The sequence below is a fragment of the Apodemus sylvaticus genome, chromosome 10 (assembly GCF_947179515.1).
Source record: "Apodemus sylvaticus chromosome 10, mApoSyl1.1, whole genome shotgun sequence".
NCBI lineage: Eukaryota > Metazoa > Chordata > Mammalia > Rodentia > Muridae > Apodemus > Apodemus sylvaticus.
This window is the reverse complement of record NC_067481.1, coordinates 64,951,846-64,969,059: the sequence shown is the minus strand read 5'-3', so window position 1 is coordinate 64,969,059 and position 17,214 is coordinate 64,951,846. Positions and strand designations below refer to the sequence as shown.

The 17,214-nt window shown below is 45.2% G+C and overlaps 1 protein-coding gene across 3 annotated transcripts in view; it reads right to left on the bottom strand.

The window, feature by feature from the left end:
- The window catches only part of Snap47 (synaptosome associated protein 47), a 44,203-nt gene that overhangs the window by 9,980 nt on the left and 17,009 nt on the right, over positions 1–17,214 (bottom strand). For all 3 annotated transcript variants that reach the window (XM_052194143.1, XM_052194140.1, XM_052194142.1), the window contains exons 3-4: positions 11,475–11,965; positions 2,739–2,848 (exon numbers count right to left, since the gene is read on the bottom strand). In XM_052194143.1, the coding sequence (XP_052050103.1) occupies positions 2,739–2,848; positions 11,475–11,965 (601 nt within the window). The remainder of the gene's footprint in view (positions 1–2,738; positions 2,849–11,474; positions 11,966–17,214) is intronic.

The window sequence follows — 17,214 nt, the reverse complement described above, 5'->3', positions numbered from 1 at the left end:
CTGCAGATCCTGTGAACCAAGTGTAGCCATAGTTCTAAGGAGGAGCAGACACTCTGCTAGTTGTCAGTTGAAGAGCTGTGCCAAATCTACCAGGGGATTGGTTTTCTCCTGGCCTCCTGGGCTTTTTCTCCCCCAGCCGCAATGACGCGGCAGCCAGTGGCCACAGACCGCGCACCCACTCAGCTCACTCCCACCCCTGTATAGTCCTGGCCACTTCCCCATTAGCATCCCCAACTGCAATTTAAATCACCAGGACACATCTCAACATAATGGCTTTAATAGCATCTGCAACCAAAACCACAGCTGGATGGAGGAGGATTTCTTGCATTTTTGTTTTCCCCAGAATTTAACTCATTCCTACTTGGATTAGAGCTTCAACTGCACAGCCAGGAATTCTTCTCCAAATATAAAACATGTGTTTTACCTTGAAAAGACCATTTCATGTAAAGCTAGGCTGCACCCCCTGACTACCCTGAGTCCCCACACCTGCCTGTTCCCTCAGGTCCAGCCTGGCATCACAGACCTGCTTCCAGCACCACTGCCCTCAGCGTCCCAATGCTAAGACCGCTACACTCAGTGCTCAGTGTCACCAGCACAGAGGACACCAGGGCTGCCTAGGTACTGCCACAGACAGACACTGTGGAGCCCTAGCCCATTCTTGGCTTGAGCTGTGTTCAGTCTGACATCGTCCCCCTTGACCCTCAACTTTAGGATGAAGGCTGGCAGAGATTAGATGTTTACAAACAGGAGATATGCCTCTTAGACTACATGACCACCATTGCAATTAATAAATAAATTTCTGCCTAAACCACAACCGCAGGACAGAAACATCATCACAAAGGTGGGCTGAGCACCCACACACCCAGCCTCCTAAGGCTGATGCTCTCTTGTCTTGGGGACATGGGCCCTGACACACTAAGCATTCTCAAACCCGAGGAGGAAGCCCACACTGGAAAGGTCTTGAAGACGCTTGTCTTCAAGTGACTAGTGTCCTGCAGAAGATGATACTCACAGCTGGCCATGCGCCTGGGTCATGCTTACCCATAAACACTGGACCATGAAGAAAAAGGAATAGGGGTCCATGTCTAAAGTATTTCATAGAAAGAACGGATTTTCCCCCAAAGAGGAAACTGCTGAGCTCTAAGATATTTGTGCCTACGCAGACACACAGCTGAGAACTCATTTCTAAGAACAAATTTACTGACTCACATCCACCTCTCGATGGAGATAATACTCTGCTGGAGGCATGTCCCCACAAACAGAACCCCTGTATTTACCTGCAACTCCCACAGACCAGTGGTAGAACTATTTATTCCTATCTCTGAATGTGGCTTCAGGTCTTGGTTAAAACAGACAGGCCTTATGGGAGGTCCAGGCCAATGTGAACGCTGACTGACATTTTAGCCATGCGTCCTTTTAAAAGGGTTTATTTAGTTTTATGTGTATGAGTCTTTTACCTAGATGTATGCATGTGCACTGTGTGCATGCAGTATCCACAGAGGTCAGAAGGCCGCATTCCAGACGACTGCGAGCCACCATGTGGTTGCTGGAAAACAACTCCAGGCTTCTTCAAGAAGAGCCAGTGCTCTTAATTGCTAAGCTGTCTCTTTGGCCCCTGCTTTTCCTTTTCTAAATTAAGAACATGGTTATGTTTACTCATGTATGTATGTATGTATGTACATACGTACGTATGTGTTTTATGTATGCAGTTCATGATCCGATTGCCTCATCCTCACGCTCCTGCCTTATTAACAGCTCTTAGCTGGGTGTTGCTTTTACCATTATTGCTTTGTTTTTAGTCTCTCTCTGCAATCCAGGCTGGCCTTGAACCATTGGCAGTCTTGCCTTGGCTTCCAGAGTGCTGTAACTACAGAGACAATCATCATGCCCTACAAGGACTCTGACCTTCTAGGGCACAGATTGAAACATGTGTCAGTAAGAGGGCACACTAATAGAATTTCTTTAAAACCTCGAAGAAAGGGCACCTGCACTGTCCAGAATACCAAAGCATTTGTGTGGGATTAAATTTCAATTTTCTCAGGAAAAGTGGAAAACTTCTTTCAGAATCTTATGTTGAACATGAGAGATCTGAGCAAGCTAGTTTATCCTTAACTTTACATACATGCTTACAGAGAACATGTGTTCATGCACAGCACACAGCATGCAGAACCTGTATACCACATAACACATGTACATGGAGCACACGTACACTGCACATTACTAGACAGTATACATATACTATGCAGAAAAGTCACAGGACATATGCAATGCACACACATAGAGCACATGCGTACATCATACCAAGTGGAGGCCACCACAGTCACCACCATATGTGTGCTGAGGGTGTGCACATTATGAGTCTGTATGCCATGAAACAAGGGAGGCTGGGATGGGCATAGCAAACCTAGAACCAAGCAGCTCCTTTTAGTTCAGTGGTTCTCAACCTTCCTGATGCTGTGACACTTTAATACAGCTCCTCATGTTGTGATGACCCTCCAACCATAAATTTATTTTCACTAATACTTCATAACTGTAATTTTTTACTGTCATGAGTCATAATGTAAATATGTAATATGCAACCCCCAAAGGGGTCATGACCCACAGGGTGAAAACCACTGTTTTAGTGAAAGGCATGCATAATCTAACAAGGGCCTGTCTCCAGGCAGGAGAGGAAGGAGGCACAGGTGGAGAGGACAGAGATGCTGGACTGTCCCACTGAAGCAGTGGGCACCCTCTACCTGGGACAGCTCCCGGGCTTCCTCCTCAGAAAGTATTGGCCACTCCTTTTGCAGCTGCAGATAGTCGTCGTCTTTCCCTCCTGTAGGCAGCTCTTCTCCTGGTCTGGATGCTGGAACAGGAAGCTGAGGTCAGCGGTGAAAACTTTTGGAAGGGAGCAAACCACACACAAGCGTTCAGAACATCACAGAGGGCATTTAAGACTGCCACAGGTGCCAGGCGGTGGTGGCGCACGCCTGTAATCCCAGCACTCTGGGAAGCAGAGGCAGACGGATTTCTGAGTTCAAGGCCAGCCTGGTCTACAGAGTGGGTTCCAGGACAGCCAGGGCTACACAGAGAAACCCTGTCTTGAAAATACCAAATCCAAAAAACTGGAAAAAAAAAAGTCTTAAAAGACTGCCACAGGCTTTGACCCCAAAGTGTGTGTCAGTGTCCACATAGGTGTGTGTGGGCCTTGGTCCTGGGCCCCTCCTAAGCGGAATGCCCCATATCAAGGTGAATTTGCAATACTGTAAGCACCCAGAGCTAATTTTGTAAGTATCTCTTAAGAGAAGGTCCTATAAGTTACAAGTGTTCACATTTTTAAAGATGTGCCATATAAAACACAAGAACTATTGAACCCTGGTGAAATATACATATCACCAGCAAATGTGGGGACAGTTGAGCTATTCCACAGAACACTGTGGTTCCAGACAGCACAGGAAATGGCCAGTTATTAGAGCCAAGTGGTGCTGCATATACAAGCCTGGCCCAGTTTGTGAGTCAGAACCACCCACCCTGTGGTTAGGCAGCGCTCAGCTCAGTGGGACAGTTGTGCAACTCGCACAAATCAACACACACCTGTGTGCTGGGTAATCTCTGCACCCAAGACAGGACAGCTGGCAGGAACAGGGCAGCCAGCTCCATGGAGTGGCTCCTAGTGGCTACCATGTGCCACCTGTTCTTTAAGAGCAACTCCAGCCACAAACCCAGAATTTCATAGCCCAGATAAGGTCTGCAACTGAAGTCTTACCTTTACTCTTCCCTACAGTATGGGACACCCCAAATAAAGAGCAGCAGCCAAGTGCATTTACGAAACTGGGAGGAGACAGGCCCTCCCCCCCCCCCACACACACACACACTGAGCTTGACAAGTAGCCTCCAGTGGCTCTCACACTTCTCTTAGCAAGGCGAGGTAGAGCAGTCCGGAGGTCGCTGCTGCATACCAGGAAGAGAGAGAAAAGGGGGTACACTTAGGGGAACTCTTGCTGGGTCTGAGGGCAAGGACCAAAAAGATCAGTCACTAAGACATGCCTGTATTCCCCAGTTGCTTGAAACACAACTCAAAATCCCCTTCACTCTGAATCTCTTCCAACAGTCTTAAGAAAGCATCCCTCCTGAGAAAGGCACACCCTTAGGAGGAAGGCAGTCAGGATGAGGGCAGCCCGTGAGATTGGTAGATGAACACAGAGGTAAACACCCTTCACCTCCCACACGCATTCTGTATACTTTTGTGTGTAAATCTAATCTACCAACAGCTGAGTTAGGACCCATCACCACCAGGACAGTGGTTTTCCTACTTCATTCTCAACAAAACTGGTTGCAACAAGTCAAACTGATTACAAGTTCATATTTGCCAGGCACTAGTGTGGTGGTGGTAGCCATTAGCCTCCCTCAACCTCAGCTCCTAGGGTTCATTGCTGGTTGACTGGACTTCAACAGCTCCAATAACCAGAATTTTGCTTCAACAAACAGAAAGCTGAAGCAAGATTCTCCAGTGGATGTTCTTAATGACCCACGACACATGGAGTCTGGGATGTTTTCCATGCGCTGTGGGGTCAGCTGGGACCCATCTAAGCCACGGAGTGCTCTGCCACCTCCAGGGCTGACTGCTGACTCGCTGCTCCATGTTCTGAGACATCTGAGAAGAATTACTGTGGCTCTGGGCAGGATGGTTTGTATCTCTTTAGTCACCAATGATCTGTTTAATAAAAGCAAGCAAGAATGGCTCCTGCAGCAAGGCAGTGAGACTGCAGAGACAGAGCCACAAGATGGCCCTTAGGGAGGTCAGCTGGCAAAAGGGACAGATGCCGTCCCCCCACGACAGCCTGCTGACACTCAGCTCAGCGTAAAGGTACCAAGACTGACCCAGGCAGATAGATCCCTCTTCTGGGAACTACCTAGCCTCACATTCCTCATCTGCACTTGGACTTGGATGAGTCCTGAGATGCTAATACAGAGATCAGAAAACAAAATCACATTCATCCACAAGGGCAGGACAGAGGGAGAAGGAGATCATATTCTGTTTCCACAGATACCTATACTTCCACGGTGACTTTGTAGCACATAGCACAATCAGACATGGAGACCACAGGTGTATAAAGGCCAAGTCACTCTCCCTAAGCAGCTTTCCAACCAACCCAGATCAGCACAGTACAACCCTAAGGACCCTGTCTTTGGACCCAGGAGAACCAACACTCACAGTGCCACCCATGTCTGTATTCCTACAAACCCTGCCCTTGGGCCCAGAGATCGCCATCAGGCATAATGTAGTAACTGTATCAGCAGGAACCCCTTGTGAGAACTCAGTCAGACATAGCACAGTGCTTGCACGCTTGAGGACCTCATCCTAGGGTGCTGTCCTGGTTACTGTTTATGTCAACGTGCCATAAGCCAGTCATTGGGGAGGAGGGAACCTCAATTAAGAAAATGCCTCCATAAGACTTATCTACAGGCCGCCTAGAGGACATTGTCCTTACTAGTGATTGTGGTGGATGGGATTACCCCTGGGCTGGTGGTCCTGGATTCTGTAAGAAAGCAGGCTGAGGAGCAAGCCAGCAAGCAGCCTTCTTCTATGGTCTCTGAACCAGTTCACACCCTCTTTGAGTTCCTATCCTGACTATCCTCAATGATGAACTGCTATGTAAGTGTACACAAAGTAAGCCCTGTCCTCCCCAGCTTGCTTTTGCTCATGATGTTCCATCACAGCAATAGACACCTGATTAAGATGGGCACCTATATCACAGCAATAGACACCTGATTAAGATGGGCACCTATATCACAGCAATAGACACCTGATTAAGATGGGCAACTATATCACAGTAATAGACACCTGATTAAGATGGGCACCTATATCACAGCAATAGACACCTGATTAAGATGGGCACCTATATCACAGCAATAGACACCTGATTAAGATGGGCACCTATATCACAGCAATAGACACCTGATTAAGATGGGCACCTATATCACAGCAATAGACACCTGATTAAGATGGGTACCTATATCACAGCAATAGACACCTGATTAAGATGGGTACCTATATCACAGCAATAGACACCTGATTAAGATGGGTACCTATATCACAGCAATAGACACCTGATTAAGATAGGCAACTATATCACAGCAATAGACACCTGATTAAGATGGGCACCTATATCACAGCAATAGACACCTGATTAAGATGGGCAACTATATCACAGCAATAGACACCTGATTAAGATGGGCACTTATATCACAGCAATAGACACCTGATTAAGATGGGCACCTATATCACAGCAATAGCCACCTGATTAAGATGGGCACCTATATCACAGCAATAGCCACCTGATTAAGATGGGCACCTATATCACAGTAATAGCCACCTGATTAAGATGGGTACCTATATCACAGCAATAGACACCTGATTAAGATGGGCACCTATATCACAGCAATAGACACCTGATTAAGATGGGTACCTATATCACAGCAATAGACACCTGATTAAGATGGGTACCTATATCACAGCAATAGACACCTGATTAAGATGGGCACCTATATCACAGCAATAGACACCTGATTAAGATGGGCACCTATATCACAGCAATAGACACCTGATTAAGATGGGTACCTATATCACAGTAATAGACACCTGATTAAGATGGGTACCTATATCACAGCAATAGACACCTGATTAAGATGGGTACCTATATCACAGCAATAGACACCTGATTAAGATGGGCACCTATATCACAGCAATAGACACCTGATTAAGATGGGCACCTATATCACAGCAATAGACACCTGATTAAGATGGGCAACTATATCACAGCAATAGACACCTGATTAAGATGGGCACTTATATCACAGCAATAGACACCTGATTAAGATGGGCACCTATATCACAGCAATAGACACCTGATTAAGATGGGCACCTATATCACAGCAATAGACACCTGATTAAGATGGGCAACTATATCACAGCAATAGACGCCTGATTAAGATGGGCACTTATATCACAGCAATAGACGCCTGATTAAGATGGGCACCTATATCACAGCAATAGACACCTGATTAAGATGGGTACCTATATCACAGTAATAGACACCTGATTAAGATGGGTACCTATATCACAGCAATAGACACCTGATTAAGATGGGTACCTATATCACAGCAATAGACACCTGATTAAGATGGGCACCTATATCACAGCAATAGACACCTGATTAAGATGGGCACCTATATCACAGCAATAGACACCTGATTAAGATGGGCAACTATATCACAGCAATAGACACCTGATTAAGATGGGCACTTATATCACAGCAATAGACACCTGATTAAGATGGGCACCTATATCACAGCAATAGACACCTGATTAAGATGGGCACCTATATCACAGCAATAGACACCTGATTAAGATGGGCAACTATATCACAGCAATAGACGCCTGATTAAGATGGGCACTTATATCACAGCAATAGACGCCTGATTAAGATGGGCACCTATATCACAGCAATAGACGCCTGATTAAGATGGGCACCTATATCACAGCAATAGACACCTGATTAAGATGGGCACCTATATCACAGCAATAGACACCTGATTAAGATGGGCAACTATATCACAGCAATAGACACCTGATTAAGATGGGCAACTATATCACAGCAATAGACACCTGATTAAGATGGGCACCTATATCATAGCAATAGACACCTGATTAAGATGGGCACCTATATCACAGCAATAGACACCTGATTAAGATGGGCAACTATATCACAGCAATAGACACCTGATTAAGATGGGCACTTATATCACAGCAATAGACACCTGATTAAGATGGGCACCTATATCACAGCAATAGACACCTGATTAAGATGGGCACCTATATCACAGCAATAGACACCTGATTAAGATGGGCAACTATATCACAGCAATAGATACCTGATTAAGATGGGCACTTATATCACAGCAATAGACACCTGATTAAGATGGGTACCTATATCACAGCAATAGACACCTGATTAAGATGGGCACCTATATCACAGCAATAGACACCTGATTAAGATGGGCAACTATATCCTAGGACTCTCGAGGGCTTCTAAGCCCTGTTGTAGGAGACAGCTTGGGCCAGCTGATCAGATGCCCTTATCTGTCCTCTGTGCTGTATGGTCAGGGATGTGGCGGGTGGCTTCAGGCCTAAGTGCTGAGAGCTCTGAGAGCTGTCCTATAGTAGTGTCTGGGCGCAGCTCTCAGTGCCAGCTGTGGACAGCCCTTGTGGGCATGTGACAACAGCAAGCAGCAAAGGAAGAGTTAGCAGATGACTCAGACCATACTATGTATGTTTTGGTCACAAAATGGGAGGGTACCTTACTGCTGATTTCACCCAGATAAAACATGAAAATATACAGCATGTACTCTAGCAGGGAGTTCTACAGGCTTTTCAGGAACCCACAATCACAGGACTCTGGGGCTCTGGGGACAGAGGAGGCCAGGTGGAGAGGAGGGGAGGTAAGAGATTAGGTATGGGGAATGGATGCTCCCTGGAGGGACACTAATGTTAGAAATTGATGACACAAAAATATAAATAAATAAATAAATAAATAAATAAATAAATAAATAAATAAAAAGAAGTTGACGACAGAGTAGATTTGGGGCTGGAGGCAGCATAGGACTCTAATGTTAAAATCCAGGGTTTATATGCTGCAAACTCCAGCACACTCTAAAATGGTCTGTGCACAAAATCATTGAAGAAAATGTATAAAATCACCCTTGGCCTGCATGTCTAAAGCAGATATGAAGCAGCAGTGAATTTCACGTGCAGACTTCTGTTCCATGATTTCATTACTGTTCACAAATATTCCACAATCTGAAACTCAAGAGTCTGAGACACCTGTTACCACGTGACATCAAACAAAAAATAATGACCTGTGCTGTTTTCAAGCCTATTCTAAGCTCACAAGTCTTTAAGGATGACCTGACGGGCAACAGCAATCAAGCTGTGCTCTTCTGAGACAGCACGGCCAATATTCCCGCTCTCCTGGTTCAGGCCCTGGATACTGGCAGTAGTCTCCCGGGAGCTTCCCTGTGTAAAGTTAACTCCCAACAGCAAAAGCTCGCCACGCTTCAAGACTGCCCCTGTGTGGCCGAACACATGTAGTACACCTTCAGAAGAGGCTGGGCCTAGGGCCTCAGTGAAGGCTTCCAGTTTCCACCTCCCAGTGGTAAGATAGAACCTAGCTGAGCACTGCAGCACATGGAGGTATGGGCAAGGTGCCAGCCCTCCCAACAAGCTGTGGCTAAGAAAACCACTGAGTTCCTACCTCCTTGGAAGCCATCTTCCCCACTAAACCTCAGTATATGTGAGCTTCCTGCAGAGCAGCCAGCTGGGCACACCCATGCGCTAGAAATGAGGATGGTGCTTCCTTCCCACCAAGTACACTCAAAACACTTCAGGGAGTCCCCAGGAGACAGAAAACTGTCCAAGTGTTCCATTCATCCCATGCAAGTGCCCATGTTAGCCACTTTCCTGTGCCCCCTACAAAGGACATGTCCCCAGTAACTCAATCAAATCCCATAATGCTGTTGCTAGGACTGTGGTTACAAAGACACCCCTGATTCTGACATCTATAATATGGGAGGTTGGCCTGCATCAGTTAGGGTACTGATCAGGAAGGGGAGCAAGAAGCACACCTATGGCTTTCTTAAAAATGATGCTATCTAGGCAGTGAACAACAGGCAGCCTGCGCACAGGACTAGGCCTTCTGGAACTGGGTGGTTAGCAGAACTCTCACCAAATGAGACCGACTGGATGGCTGTCTGTCTCACAGTGAACCTATGACTTTACCTATCCAGGGAAGTCATGAAAGCCCCCAGGAATCTCCCTAGGAAGTTACCTTACTTCTAGGCTATTGTAGCCTCCTCAGTCCTCCCTCCACTGGCAGAGCTGCCACCTTCCTAAGACATTTTAATGTCTCCCTCCTAAAGCCCCTCCAGGGGAGGACATGCATGCACACATATCATTTCCTCTCAGTCCTCCTCCACTGAGACAGCTCCCACCCACCCGGCTATGGTATCACATGCCTCCTCCTCAGCATTTTGCATGCCTCCTTACATCATCTCCTTCCTTCTGCCTCCACTAGGAGACCCCACATCCTCCTTCTCCTCTGCTTCTGCCTCACTAGACACTCTTGGTCTTGAGAGCCTCCCTTGAAAGGAGCAGTTTGTTCTCCCACACTGACAGATGTCCTGCTTCATATTATAGCATTTTATCTCTTATATGTAGGTCCTCACTTGGCTAAGCCTAATCCAGGGAAGCTGAACTCCATGGGCAATGCACACACATCATGTCCAAATGGACTGCCCCTATCCTAGGCCTTGGTGCTATGTTCTGCTGCCCCACTAACCCAATGCACAGTTCCTGAACCTGAAAACTCAGCTCTGTGTCCAAGAATTCAAGGATGCAGACCTCTACAATGTACATCTGGGTAGTGTCGGAAAAGACCCAATTTGATGCCAAAGGATAGTAGCAGGCTGGTAGGGGACAGGTCAGGGTAGATGTGGATCACACCAGAAGGTATCTGAATTAAGCTGAGTAGAGGCCAGGGCTGGGGACTTGAAGCTTCCTTTGGATGACTTAACCAAACCCTTTGCTGTTGTTCAGATATGCTCTAAGTGTGTCATCCAAGAGTTCATATGCTAACTGCTAAGTGATGTTGAGAAGTGGTGGTGCCTTTGAGTGGTGGGCAGAGCCTAGGTGAAGGTCATCATGTCACAAGACTGTCTTTAGGAGGATGTGGGATCTTAGTAAGTTTCTGAGAGAGCTAGTTGTTGTAAAGGAGCAAGCCTGTCTCCTGAATCTCTTCAGCATCCTGTCCTGTCACCTGTTCTTAGCATGGTAGTATCTGCCATGTGACCCTCAGCAGAAGCCAAACACAAGTGGAACTGTCCAATCTTGGACTTTAAGCTTTCAGAATGTAAATTACCTAATCTTTCCTTTATATAACACCTAGCTTCTGGTATTTTAGTTTTCTATACCACAAAGAAAGGCCCAACCAACTTTTCAAGAAAAAAGCCTTAACCTAACTCATGGTTCTAGAGGGTCCCAGTCCAACATCAGTGGTCCCTAATGCTGTGCACCTGTGGTGAGGCAGTACACCACAACAGGAACAAAACTGCTCACTGTATCGCTAGCAAACAGGAGGAGAGGGCAAACCTCCAAGAAGGCCTTTCCTTCTAAAGGTCCCACCATCTTCTAAGAGTTCCATCTTGAGAGGTAAGCCTCTGGAAGACATTCAAGAACCAAGCTGCCCTATCCTGACACCCAATCATCCGTCAAGGGCAGGTGTAAACTGGCAGTCTGGAAGGGTTATACGAGCCCATGACTACGAGCTGGAGCCAGCATCTGCTGACTGATGGGCATGTTGAACACAAACCACAGCATGCTGAGTGGGGCTCTAAGTTTGGAAGTCGGTACACACACTGCCCTGCTGGCCACTCACCTGCAGGCAGAATGGAGCAGTCACTCTCTTTAGGGGGGGGCTCGACCTTGTTCCTGAACACTAGGGCATCTTCCGTGAGATCAAGCTTCTTGCTGAACTGCACTTCTAAAATGGGAATGACCTCTGGCATCTTAACGGATATCAGCTGGTACGCCACGTCTGGCTTCCCAATGAACCGCTGGCGTACAGTGATCTCATAAGGAGAGTGAATTGTGATATCATCAACATCATCATTCTCAAATCTGTGCAGGAGAGATGAACCGGAATCATAGATTTCCAAAGCAGAAGCCAGGACAGTAAACTTTCCCAGTTTGGACTGAGCCTCTGTTTTCTCAGAAACAACAGCAGGGACCGTGATCACAGACCCTTCCCTTTCCAAGGGCTTATTAGTGGCTATACAGAGACCTTCCTTGGACTTTATTTCTGCCGGCATCTTCCAAAACTTAGAGTTAAAAGGCCACCAGGAGGGAGTCTCCAATTCTGTCAGCAATCTAAGGGAACAAAGAAAACACAGAATCCAGAGAATTTTAGTCTTACGTTTTAAGGTATAATGCCTTTGTTGTTTTCAGAAGACTGCTTTAATCTTTGTAGAGCATGTTACCATTTTACAGTCAATCTTTCCCAACAAGCCCTCCGGAAGCAGAAAGAACAAAGGGTGGGGGCTGAGGCTGGGGGTATAAGCACACCTGTCTAGATGGGAGCCTGCTAACCAAAGATGACTCATGTGTTCTTTTCACACTATGCCTTGACCTGGAGAATTCTGACTCAGATTCCATCCACGAATTCATCAACCCACCAATCTCTACAGAGCTGTTTGCTACAGCTTTCTGCAGTATGTCCAAAACAACTGGAGGCACACATAGCTACCAAACACTCTATAGCCATGGCAACTAAGAAACCCAATTATTAATTCAATTGATTAATTGTTTGTAGAGCTGGGAAATCAAATTCAGGGCCTCATGGGCGCCAGGGCAAGAGCTCTATCTTTAAGCCATTTCCCAGCCCAAGGTAATTCAATTTTAGTACAGTCAGTATCTACGAGACTATACAGCACAACTGTAACACCAAGAAATATATCCTGTGTGTCAACAGAAGAAAAATAGAGGCAGGAAGGAAAAAGCAAATATCAGAAAGAACAAACAGCAAACTAACATAAGGCAGAATTAAAGAGTTAAACCCGGGTGGTGGTGGCGCACACCTTTAATCCCAACACTTGGGAGGCAGAGGCAGGCAGATTTTTGAGTTCGAGGCCAGCCTGGTCTACAGAGTGAGTTCCAGGACAGCCGGAGCTACACAGAGAAACCCTGTCTCGAAAAAAACCAAAAAAAACCAAACAAACAAACAAAACAAAACAAAACAAAAAAAGAGTTAAACCAACCCAGGAAAGCATCAATCTAAAAGCAAATGAACCAAATTAAGAGACATATTGTCAGTTTGAAAGGAATAAGAGGCAGCTATATCGTGTTCACAAAACACTGTAAAAACAAGAAAGAATAGATATACAGAAAACAAAGAATTAAAATGTATACATCATACACAGGATGCTAAGAGTAAGTGGATGCTACCACTATGATAAGAGAATCTACCCAACAGGGAGACTTAACAACAAACATCTGTGTAACAGGTAACACCACTTCAAACTTCATGAAGCAAAAACTGACAAAAATAAAAGAAAAAACAACCACAGTTGTAGACTTCAAAGTTACATTTCTTTCAATGACTGATAGGACAAGTTGACAAAACAGTAAGAACTTAAAGAGTTTTGGAGAGCATGAGTTTTGAGTTCTGGCAGCTCAGTCTGACTGATACAAGAATCACCAGCACCTGCCAAGTGCACACTGTTCTCAACTGAACACAGACTGCTCATGACAGGAAATGCAGCTAGTTGCAAAGGCATTACGTCCAAAGGACAATTACAAATCTGAAAATATTTACAGATTAATGCATTCTGAAGTATGTGTACCAAAAATGCAAAAAGGAAATCAGAAACTATTTAGAGGGGCTGCCGCAATGGCACAGTGGTTAAGAGCACTTGCTGTCTTGCGAAGGCCCTGGGGTCCTTTCCCAGGACTTACATGGTAATTTACAACCAACTATAACTCCAGTTCCAGGAGATCTCACACATTCTTCTGACCTCCAAGAGCACAAGTATGCATTTGATATACATACACAGACATAGATTCAGGCAAAATACTATTATATATATAAACAAATCTTAAAAAAAAAATTTCAAGTGAACAACCCTGAAAATACAACACATACAAGAAGCAAACACAATCCCACCTGAGAAAATTGAGTTTTCAACATGTATATGTGTATATTAGAAAGGTTTAAAATTAGGGAGTGGTGGCCACACCTTTAATCCCAGCACCCAGAAGGCAGAGGCAGGTGGATCTCTGAGTTCAAGGCCAACCTGGTCTACAGAGTGAGTTCCAGGACAGCCAGGACTACACAGAGAAACCCTGTCTCAAAAAACCAATAAATAAACAAACAAATACAAAGATAAATAAATAAATGGCTTTAAACTAGTTATCTAAGTGTCTACTTCAAATTATTTTAAAACGAAGACGAAAATATTCACAAAAAAAGCAGAAAAGCCAAAAGTAGAAATTAATGGAATTGAAGCTGGGTGGGGGGAGGGGTGTCTGGGGAACTGGTCTGGGGAGCTAGGGGAGTGAGTAAAGGAATTTGCCATCAAACCTAAGATCTGAATTTGATCCTTAGAACCCACATGGTAGAAGAAGAGAACAGAATCCAAGTGTCCATACAGATGTTATAGTATATATGCTCCTGCATACACACACAGAGAACAGGAATAAACTGAGTGATCTGTGACTTTAATCCTAGCATTCCGAAGGCAGAGGCAACTAGAATTCTATGTGCTACAGGCCCACCTGGTTTACAAAGTGAGTTCCAGGACAGCCTGGGAAACACAGCGAGACAACACCTCAAGTGGGGAGGGGTGGGGAGAAAGAGAGCGAGAGAAAACACACAAAGTCAGGTCTTTGATGTGATTTAAATACCATATACAAATTACTAACAAGAAGTATCAATTAAACAACTGAGAAAATATAAATTACTGACACAGGGCTGGAAAAGAGAGATGTTACTACAGAGGTTGAAAATCTTATGGACATTAATTATTCTCAGTGCCAATAAATCTAACAACTTACCTGAAATGTACAACATACAAAGCCCAATTTCTGAAACCCCTGCCCCCCCAAAAAAATTTTACACACACACACACACACGTATATGTATGTGTATGTGTTTGTATATATATATATATATGTATATATACATATACATATATATCTTTAGAAAGAAACTCAATCTGTAAAGATGGCACCAGAGGGGCTAGAGAGATGGCTCAGTGGTTAAGAGCACTGACTGCTCTTCCATAGGTCCTGAGTTCAATTCCCAGCAACCACATGGTAGCTCACAGCCATCTGTAATGGGATTTGATGTCCTCTTCTGGTGTGTCTGAAGAGAGTGACACAGTATACTCACATGCATAAAACACATAAATAAAAAAAATAAAAGAGGGCACCAGAGAGAACACCAAGCCCTGAGTGGTTTCCTTGGTGATTCTGCCAAAGATGAGGATCAAAACTGTCTGTCCACAGTCCTGCTCAGAAAACAATGCAAAGGCAAGACTGCTCATGCAGCTCACAAGCTGCGTGATGCACACCAAGCCAGATTTGACAAGACATATAAGTCCCAACACAGCAAAATTCCTTATTTAAAACAAAACAAAACAAAACCAGCAAGCTGGCAGTGGTGGCACACACATTTAACCCCAGCGCTCAGGAGACAGAGGCCGATGGATTTCTGAGTTCTGAGTTTGAGGCCAGCCTGATCTACAGAGCAAGCTCCAGGAAAGCTAATATACATTTTCTTTATCATTGAGTAATGCTCCAAGTAATGCTCCACTGTGTGTGTGTGTGTGTGTGTGTGTGTATAAGAGAGAGAGAGAGAGAGAGAGAGAGAGAGAGAGAGAGAGAGAGAGAGAGAGAATATCTCACATTTTCTTTATCTGCCCATCCACTGATGGACACATGAGCCACTTCCTAGTTTGGTTACTATGAATGATACCACAGCCAAAAAGTGGTAAACAACAAAAACAAAAGGATACCAGATCATGTTTTTCCTTTATGCACAAATCTTCCCTCTAAGTCCTGAGGCTGGAAGCCCGTCCTCAAGGTAAATTACAGGCACCATGGTAGAAAAGAAACCAAACATCCTAAGACCACAGAGCACTATTCTCAAACAGACGACCTCTGTCTAGTGTGCCATGGAAACAGGCTCTATGGTACTTACAAATACACTGAAAACCTAAGACGTCAACACCGCGACATCTGAGTAATGATGGAGTAGGCTCTTTAAGGCTGTGCACTGTCAGGATACAGAGCATATCTCAAAAAGAGTCAAGCCCTGATCCAGCACCTACTGTGACTGGCCCTGCAACACCAAGGTCTCACTTCTCTTTCACTCATTTGCTGAGTTTTCATGGAGAAGACAGAGGCTCGAATGTGTCCAGTGTGTCCAGATTAAACCTCATTTCCCAACAGGAACCAAAAGTAAACAATAGGAACTCTAACTTGGCAGACTATGAAATATGCTGAACCATCCCCCAGTTCCCGTAAAGTATGTATCCATGTGCACAAAGAGACAGAAACAGGCTAGGACATGGTCAATGAGAAGAGAAGATGTTGTAAAATCACCCCATTCCTAGAACAGAGAGTTTACTCTCCATACTCGTTTTATAACAGTTCATCCTGAGGACAAAACTAAGCAGGAACCAGAGAGAACACAGTTGCCAGCTCTAAACACCGTGGACTCTGCTGTCTGTTCCTGTAACAAGCCTGACACAGGCCTACCTCCATGACATGGTCTTATTAAAAAACAACAACAACAAAAAAAAAAAAACTTGTCTTTATGAGAGAAGAGGATGTGTCCACACGCTTGCTCTGAGCACATACATCCCTAACCTCATGTGGACGATAGCAGAGGCCATCACGCCGAAAAAGCAGAGAGAGCCAGGACATTCCACCACATATGGCTAGGGAGTCCTGCACACCCTTTATATACACAGCTCTTCATCCACAGAGAATGCATGCTCCTAGGCCCTGAGGAACACCAGAAACGAAGGCTAGTATTAAGCCCTATGGGATCTGTGTTTCCAATATACATACTTACGATGTAGTTACTTATAGGCCACTCCTACTATATTGCAGCAGAAGTTATGTACGGAGTCTCCTCTCAGAGCACTTTCCTGTGCTTCACCCGCAGACTCTCCTTGGCATATCCAAGTGGCGAGCACCACTACTCCTGCACAGTAGGATCAGTATTAAGTAAAGCACTGCTGCCGGGTGGTGGTGGCACATGCCTGTAATTCAGCACTTGGGAGGCAGAGGCAGGTGGATTTCTGAGTTCGAGGCCAGCCTGGTCTACAGAGTGAGTTCCAGGACAGTCAGGGCTATAAGGGGAAACCATGTCTTGGAAGAAAAAAAAAATATATAAAGCCCTGCTGAACCCAGCACAGACATCTAAAAATACCTGATAACCAGAGTGGCTGCTAGCGACTGACCTGGGTAGTGAACAGTGCAGACAGCAGGACAAAACTGATCCCACCCTAAGAGGCCTGGGCAATCAGGCCTGAGATCTCACCAGGCTACTCAGAGCAGCACTGACAACACACTTACCAGAGAGGTTGGCTTCTCTACCTAATATTTTCAGA